An 8,199-nucleotide genomic window follows, 5' to 3' on the forward strand; every position below is an offset into this window, starting at 1 on the left:
ATGGATTCAATGTCTACCAGCCATTATTATTAATTATTGAGATTAACGTATGGGCTCATAGGTGGTGCTGTAGCGGGTTTGGTCAGCACGTAACACAGTACCGTTCGTAATTTTACCGTTTTGGGCACTATACTTTTGACTAGTCTGCCCGGGACCGGTCGCGATTCGGTTGTTTATATGAAAGGAAAATTCGGTGTTTATACCTGAGTTCCGTTGAAGATTGGACTCCCTCGATGAAGATAGTGAAATCGGGAGAGGAAAATGTAGACACGGGTTGCACTTAAATGGTGTAAACTGATATGATTATTAAAAATTATGATAATTATACAGCAAACGTACAAAATTAGAACTAAGTAAAATATAGAATACAAGTGATTCAAAACAGAGATGAGAACAAATCGATTTTAAGAGTGTAACGTCCTGATTCGCGGGGCTGAATTTACTGTACAAAACCCCGTGCTGTTCGCAGAATTACCGTTTCGGGCACTATACGTTAGACTAGTTTGCCCGGGACCGGTCGCGATTCGAAACGTTGGGTAAATGGAAATTGCAGAGATATATACCTTGTACGTTGAGAAAGGGCTTCCTCGTTGATGATGGTGATGGAAGGATGAGAGAAATATTGACACTAGGCCCACTTTTTGAGATTATCAAATAATATAATTATAATAGAGATAGGATTACAATTAGGTAAAATAATCAAGTAAGTATTAATTATAATACTGGATACAAGTAGTACAAAAGGAATTAGTACAAATCGATTTGAGAAAAAACAGTGCGACTTGGTTTAAAGAAGTAATTAGAATGAATGAATTATCTAAACTTAATTGCTATGTTTCCTTAACCTAGCGCTAGGCTCTCTGACCCTTGGAGTGGGGGGTGCGCGCTGAACTAAGGCGCATGACTTAGTTCCCCCCACTATTTCGTTGAGATCGGTTGGTTGCCATAGTATATGCTCCCAGAGGAAGAGAGAGAGACGTTACCGACGTTACAAGAGCACAGTTGTACTTGACATTAAGGAAATAATTAGAATGAATGTTCAAACTTAATTGCTACGTTTCTTAACCTAGGGGGCTGGACTCTCTCACCCTTGGACTGGGGGGTGCGCGCTGAACTAAGGCGCATGACTTAGTTCCCCCCACTATTTCGTTGAGATCGACTGGTTGCCATTGGTTGCCATAGTATACATATGCTCCCAGAGGGAGAGAGAGAGACGTTACAGACGTTACACATACCATAAGCAACAAGGAAGGTTGGGTTGTAGCACTTGTAGCAGTTTGGAGTAATTTAGAGAGGCCCTGCAGGCTGCATAGGTGTGACACATTTTATAAAATAAAATCACTTGTGAAAGCAACAATTTTATTTGTAAAAAGCTTTTAGACATTATTTTCTTCAGAATATGGCTGAATCTACTCAAATAGATGAAGATGTAAATATGTTTTTTATCATACAAAGTAAATATAATTCTGAAAATGACTGTAATGATGATATGTGGAGCGCATATAATGTGAGTAATTATTTTCATTGTTTTATTGGTTTTTAATGTTATAAGTATTTATAATAATTTGTATTTAATTATTGTATTAATATGACTAGAAATGTAAAGAAGATGGATATGCACCTCAGTGGATTACAGAAAAATATTGTATGAATTTAAAACCTGCTAAGAGGGATGTTTTTGTTTTTGAAGAGTTTAAAGGAGATGCCTTTAAAAAATTGCAACCTTTCAAGTGCGCGTAAGAATTATTCAAAGTATCAGAGATCATTTGTACCATCCAAATACTTTAAAAATTTAGGATGAAAGAAGTTATTCAGACAAACTTACTAGCTTTTTCAATGTATTTCATGTGAGAATATCAATATGACATTGATACATCAATAATGAAAGCTCTATAATTTCTTTCAAAGTAGTTTTCTCTGTTACCCTCAGTTTTTGAAGATATCTGAATGGTACTGGTTGCTCTTGACTCTTTGTACAAATTTGAATTTGTATATTTGAGTAAGACAGAAAAATTGAAGCTTTATCGATCTTTACAGGATAATTGGACCAAAATGTTTATTAACATGTTTTATAAATGGAGAGCCCATACCAGAAGGAACTAGTCCTATCTTTAATACGGCAATGAGAAATATTGTTGCAGCAATATCAGGATTTAGAGGAGAAAAAAAGGTAATAAAAGAGAAGGAGGTACATTTGAACATGAGACATTTGAACAATTTGATTCTTTTGCAAAATAAATTGCATAGTAAGCTGTACAAGCTTTTGTCAAACTGAGGACTATGCTATTTAAATCATTCAACATCTGCCATTTGAGTTGCGTGAATTTCATCTTGCGTAAAAAGTATAATTGTCAATTTTATTGCCCAGATTTTCAAGTGTATTTCCTTTTTTCCCTATATATTCAATGTACTGTTTATTACAGAGATATCTTAAATATTTACATTATTAATCATTTTAGGAGAACATACAAAATATGGTGCAATATATGGGTGGAAATACTGTAAAAGATTTAAGATTCTGTACAACACATTTAATAACAAATTCTGTAATGTCAGAGAAATATGAGGTAATCATTTGCATTTAAATTTTGAAGTCTTTTTTGTAGTTAATTTAATTGAGTGTTTAATTCATTGCAGAAAGCAATAGAACAAAAAATTCCTACATATACAGAAGAATGGATATATGCAGTTTGGCAAACTAATTTGCAAAAATATATAAAAGCCACTGATGAATCATTTGATAAATATAAAACTCCAATTTTTCTTAATTTGATAGCAACTTCCACTAATACTTCAAAAACAATCAAAGATGAATTAAAGATTTTGATTAATCAAAATGGAGGAGTAAGTTAAGTCAATCGTTTTATGTACAAATGGTTTAATTTAGATTAATTTTTAAAATTTTATTGATTGTAGACCTATATGGGGCCTTTGGATGGCTCAAAAGTGAAAGTAGTATTTGCTCCCGAAAAACCAGCTTTAAGTGATAAATTAAAATTTGCTATGCAACAAGGACTACCATGCTTAAAAGTTGAGTGGGTGTATGCTAGCATAAAGGCTGGCTATGCATTACCTTTTAATAACTATCTTATAAAATCGACAAAAGCTACTTCAACACCAGAAAAAACTGTTGGTATGTAGTAGTTTTTTCTCTTAATATAAAGGTATTGTTTGTAAAACGCAAATATAAAAAGTTATTTCTTTACAAATTATTATAGCAACAGATTGCTTGGAAGTATCCTCAATTAGCAATATTGGAAATGAAATATATAATAATCATGTAGAAGAGACATTAATGGTAACAATGAATGCTACATCCAGATTAAGCTCAATTTCCGCACCAACAGATGGTACCAAACTTAATTTTGACTGGACAGCATGAAACTTGTATTTTATATTCATATTAATTATTTTTATTGCAGATTCTTATATTAAAATTTTGGACAAATTGTTTCTCAGTGATGCAAAAATGGCTGGACCATTTTTAGATGGATGCAATGTAATTTAATGATATTATTAATATTTACTTGTTTCTGGTACTATAATAATTTAGTTTACTTTCAGATTTATCTTACAGGATTCTTATCCAGTCATAGAGATAGAATAAACAGAATATTAAATGTAGGCAGTGCAACACGTTTAGATGACATTTCTGATGCTTTAACTCACGTTATTGTTGGCGATGAATCTAAATCTAACAACGATTTAAGGCTGATTAAGTCAAAAGGATTGAGGTATATTCTTAATAAAATAACACTTATAAGCCTTACTGCTATTTACATTTTTATTTAATATTATATTTCCAAAGTTAACATTATATTGGTTGCAGCAGTCCCTACATATTAGATTTGAGGTGGATTGAAGAAAGTATAAAATTAAAAAGACCAGCACCAGAAGAGAACTTTTTTTACAAAGATAAAATTAATTCAAAGCAAAAACCTGAGGAACCACCATCTCCATTAAGTAAAAAAGTAATAAATTAGATACATAATAATAATTTCTTATTATATTGAGCTAGATTTGAAAATAATTTTTCCCTTAATTTTTTTAGAATTTACAATTACTTCAAGCACCCCCCAAAAAGCCAGCTAGGCTCTCTTTCGAAGAAGCAAAATCATCAAAACCTTTAGAACAAGATGCTGATTTTTTGCAACAATACTTACATAAAACAGCTCGTAATTATTTTTGTCTCTATATACACATAGAAAATCAATAAAATATAATTTTAATCTTTTTCTGTACAGCTAACACTAATCAATTGCCGGAATTTAATTGTTCTAAATGGAACCCGTATGAAAGTGGATATAACACTAGTGTAATGAGAAAAGAGGAATCTAGTCATAGAGATCAAGGTACACTACTAAATAATATATCAGTAAATAATTCCATGCCAACAGAAAGCCAAGATACTATCAGTAGAACAATTTTTGAAGGTACTATAAATAATTTTTAAAAGTTTTTTGACCATAAATTGCATGTACATTGTCTAAAGAGAACTTATGTATTGGTTGCAGGTTTAACATTTCTTTTAGCTGATTTTGACAAAGAAATGTATTCTTCCTTGTTAACTACAATCAACGAACTAGGTGGAAAAGTAGTTTCTACAGCATTTAGTGATGTACCAGATTACGGAGTAGTACCGCTCAATGGTGCGACCCTGAAACATACCGTGAATGAGATTGTGACTGATTTATTTATAGTTAGTATTATACAGACTCAATATGACATAACATGCAAGTTGTTAATTAATTTTAAATTTGTAGAAAGACTGTTTAAATGAGGAATGTATTGTGGAAACTATGTATTATCATCATCCTATTAATATTAAGCTTGGAACCAATCCATTATCTGAGTGTGTTATAACCTTAAGTACATACACCGGAGTTGAAAGAGTTTATCTTTCAAAATTAGCAGAGCTTCTTGGTGCCAGGTGTGAAAGTTATAGTATAGATGATAGTGCTTCATTTAAGCTTATTTACAAAATAATTTCGAAAATCGTTTCAGATGTCAAGATACTTTTGCTCGAAGAACAAATAAAGAGAGAAACTCATATGGAAGCACACACTTAGTTTGTCCAGTACCAGAAGGAAGTAAGTACAATGCAGCAGTAAAGTGGAAGTTACCAGCTATTACTGCTAAATGGCTATTAGCATGTGCAGAACAATTAAAGCTTGTGGATGAAAAGGACTTTCTTGTCGGGGAAACTATAGGTAATTATATGAATCAAAGTTTACTGCATGGATATATAATTAATTGTTTGACATGATTACTTATTTATTGAAAACAGCACCGGAGAGACCAACACGCAAGCACAATGAAGAAGAATCAACAATTAAAGAAATGAGACCGCCATTAGCACCAACTGAGAGAAGTAGTACTGTCCCAAAAAGACTTTTACCAAAGGTACCCTTTTAAAAATATTTATCGCTGTTATCTAGTAAGATTTCATATTCGATTAATGCAAAGTTCTTTGTAGGATGAAGGATCAACTCCTTGTGCGTCTCCAATAATTAATAAGCGACTTAGCCATCTTACGAACCATTTAGCACAATCTCCTTTTCACGTTTCCACGCCAGATACACCATACGGACAAGTTTTTAAGGACAATCCCTCTCCAGCTACAAGAAAAGGATGGATTGAATGGATCGATAGTTTTCCGGATATACAAGAACACGGACCTCCGCCAAAGAAAAAACGTTTGAGTACAGTAAGCATAAACAAGGCTTAAGAAATATCTTTCAAAGCTTTTTTCATCAAAGGAGATGTATTTGTACTGTTTTAGCCTTTATCTGAATTAAAACGACAACTTTGGGAAAAAATTAAAGCTCCCATAAGCAGTGAAAAGGTATGTTAATCTTTTTTATAACATTCATAATGTTTATAACTTGTATAATATATATTGTAACTACTGATTAGAGAAGAGACGTTGATAATAAAACAATGTCTGATAATAATCTTAATGTATCGACATTTGAACATCAGCCTGAAGAACAAGAAGCTGGAAACAAAAATAATGATACAGACGATACAACAGCTAACATTCCTATTAATAGAAAGCTAGATTTTGCCGAAGATGAAAGCCCTGCCCAAGCCAATCAGATAAACTTGTAATGTTACTACTCAATCCATTTACAACAATTTAATTTAGGTATCTTACGTTTAATTTAACTTGACTTATTTTTTAGGCAATTGGCCCAATTGCAACAAGCACTTCAACGTACAAATAGTACACCCGAGAATAGAAAATCTATTTGTGAAGAAATAGCTCACAAATATACCGAGCCTGATGATCAGATTCAAAAATGTAGGTTTTTGCAGTTTTCAGTAAAAAAAAAACAAACTCTAATTATCCTAATACATGTATTTCCATTTACCAGATATGTCAAAAGATACACAACCGGACACGGTAGGATGGGAAGATCCAAGGCATCGTGCTCCAATAAGATTGGTATTTGCCTTTTTTTTTTTTTTTCACTTATTCATTCAGGAAAAATATTGTTTAAATAGTGTTTTATAATCTTTTTTAAAATATTAACCAGTTCGCCGAGAAAGAGGAATCAGCTTCTTCGAATAACGAAACGAATAATTCTGATGATTCACACGAAGAAAACATTGAAAATCAAGAGAAGCTTATTGACAACCAAGATTACTTTGTTGTAAAGCAAGTTGAGGAGCTTGAAATGCCACCCACACGAAAATTTATGTTGTCCGGTGTAAAGGTGCGTAGACAAGTAAATGAAAGATTTGATAAATTATAAAATAATACGTTTCTATCGATATGTAAATTTATTATAGGATAGAACAGCTTATGAAGAAGCTATATTGATGCTGGGAGGCGAAGTATCCACAGAAGCCAACTTTGACAACAGTGCGACACATTTGCTTTGCATTCGACCATCAAGAAACGAAAAGATGCTTGGCAGCATAGCATCTGGCAAATGGGTACTACATTGTATGTATTTAAGGGACTCGAAACAGAAAGGACACTTTCTAGATGTTAGTAAAATATATGTTTAATTCATGATTATAAGTCTAGTTAACGATGATTTATTTAAGAATGCAATAAATTATTATTACATTCTTTTTTCAAAAATATGAAATGGAAAAGATTTTGAGTTAGTATGCAAATTGATTTCATTTGTAGGAAGAGGAATACGAATGGGGGAATATTAAAAGCTTAGGTCGTATACCCAATCCGGAAGGGGACATGGAGAATGCAATAGCGGCCGCTGCTTATAGATGGAGACTGAAATTGTTGCATGAACCAGGAGGTGCCTTTAAAAATATGGTTGCTTTATTAATAGGTGCAAGTGAAAAGTATGATCAGCTAAAAAGACTTATCGAAGCTGGAGGTGGTGAAGTGGTTCAGGCTCGGTAAGACTATCATTTTTATTCTATCAATATAACTAAATAAATCTAAACAAGGTTTGCAAATCAACTATAGTGGTTTTACATATTTCATTTTTATCTTTAGTCCTCCTTACGATCCAAGTCCTTCAGGAAGGAAAATAACCCACTGCTTTGTTCACCAAAAACAATCGCAAACAGTAGAGTGGGCAATGTTGGCTAGCAAAAACATTTTATGCTTTATGCCTCAATATTTAAGTGATTTGCTTACAATAGAAAATCATGATAGTCCTAAAAAATGTGTACATCCGGAATTCAAGAAATATTTAGCGCTTTTACCAAAATAGGAAACAATACAAAATTTAAAAAAAAAGTGGAAACTGTACAGGTCATTATTATCTTTTGTATGTATACATTCAATTGTATAAAGTATATTTTTGTAGATTAATGCTGTGTAAAACATAAAAACGTATTAGTAGCATGACAAAATTCATTAATATTGTATTAATGTAATTAAATTATTTGCATAAAACATTTTAAACTATTTAATAAAAGTTAAACAATCGCAATAAAATTATGTTATACTCTGCTGTGTTACCTTAACCTGTTATGATCGATTCACTAGCCGAAAGCAAAAGTACAGTTATAAAAGTAAGAATCAAATGTTTTTTCGCCACTTACCTTCTATTCTATGCAGTGATCATTATGATTTTCAGCGCGTATCCAAGAGGTGATGTGTATTTAAAATTTCTACCACGTAACGTTGTCTGCAATACCTAGAATAATCCCTTGGCAAGTATTGTTACTTCGATACAGTCTGAGTCATACATCAACACCTATCATTTTTTTTTG

General features: G+C 32.4%; 1 protein-coding gene across 1 annotated transcript; it reads left to right on the top strand.

Moving 5' to 3' along the window:
• Positions 1-615: 615 nt before the first annotated feature.
• mus101 (mutagen-sensitive 101) lies at positions 616-7,910 on the top strand. Its single transcript, XM_066737801.1, has 25 exons — positions 616-1,507; positions 1,597-1,736; positions 2,038-2,170; positions 2,460-2,567; positions 2,638-2,844; positions 2,917-3,133; positions 3,219-3,350; positions 3,423-3,499; positions 3,565-3,734; positions 3,830-3,971; positions 4,052-4,175; positions 4,245-4,433; positions 4,515-4,699; positions 4,764-4,930; positions 5,005-5,210; positions 5,288-5,403; positions 5,477-5,707; positions 5,783-5,845; positions 5,917-6,107; positions 6,186-6,304; positions 6,378-6,448; positions 6,540-6,719; positions 6,796-6,996; positions 7,145-7,374; positions 7,475-7,910. The coding sequence occupies exons 1-25, from the start codon at positions 1,400-1,402 to the stop codon at positions 7,692-7,694; spliced, it is 3,927 nt and encodes a 1,308-aa protein (XP_066593898.1). The 5' UTR covers positions 616-1,399; the 3' UTR covers positions 7,695-7,910.
• The last annotated feature ends 289 nt before the right edge of the window (positions 7,911-8,199 follow it).

Source organism: Prorops nasuta, unplaced genomic scaffold (assembly GCF_024137725.1).
Source record: "Prorops nasuta isolate Cenicafe-Biocafe unplaced genomic scaffold, Cenicafe_Pnas_1.2 PNAS00018, whole genome shotgun sequence".
Classification (NCBI taxonomy): Eukaryota; Metazoa; Arthropoda; class Insecta; order Hymenoptera; family Bethylidae; genus Prorops; species Prorops nasuta.

Coding starts and splice junctions, on each gene's coding strand:
- mus101 (XM_066737801.1), top strand. CDS start 1,400: ATGGCTGAATCTACTCAAATAGATGAAGATGTAAATATGTTTTTTATC. Junction 5,211..5,287: donor TCTTGTCGGGGAAACTATAG/GTAATTATATGA, acceptor TATTGAAAACAG/CACCGGAGAGACCAACACGC. Junction 5,846..5,916: donor CTCCCATAAGCAGTGAAAAG/GTATGTTAATCT, acceptor ACTACTGATTAG/AGAAGAGACGTTGATAATAA.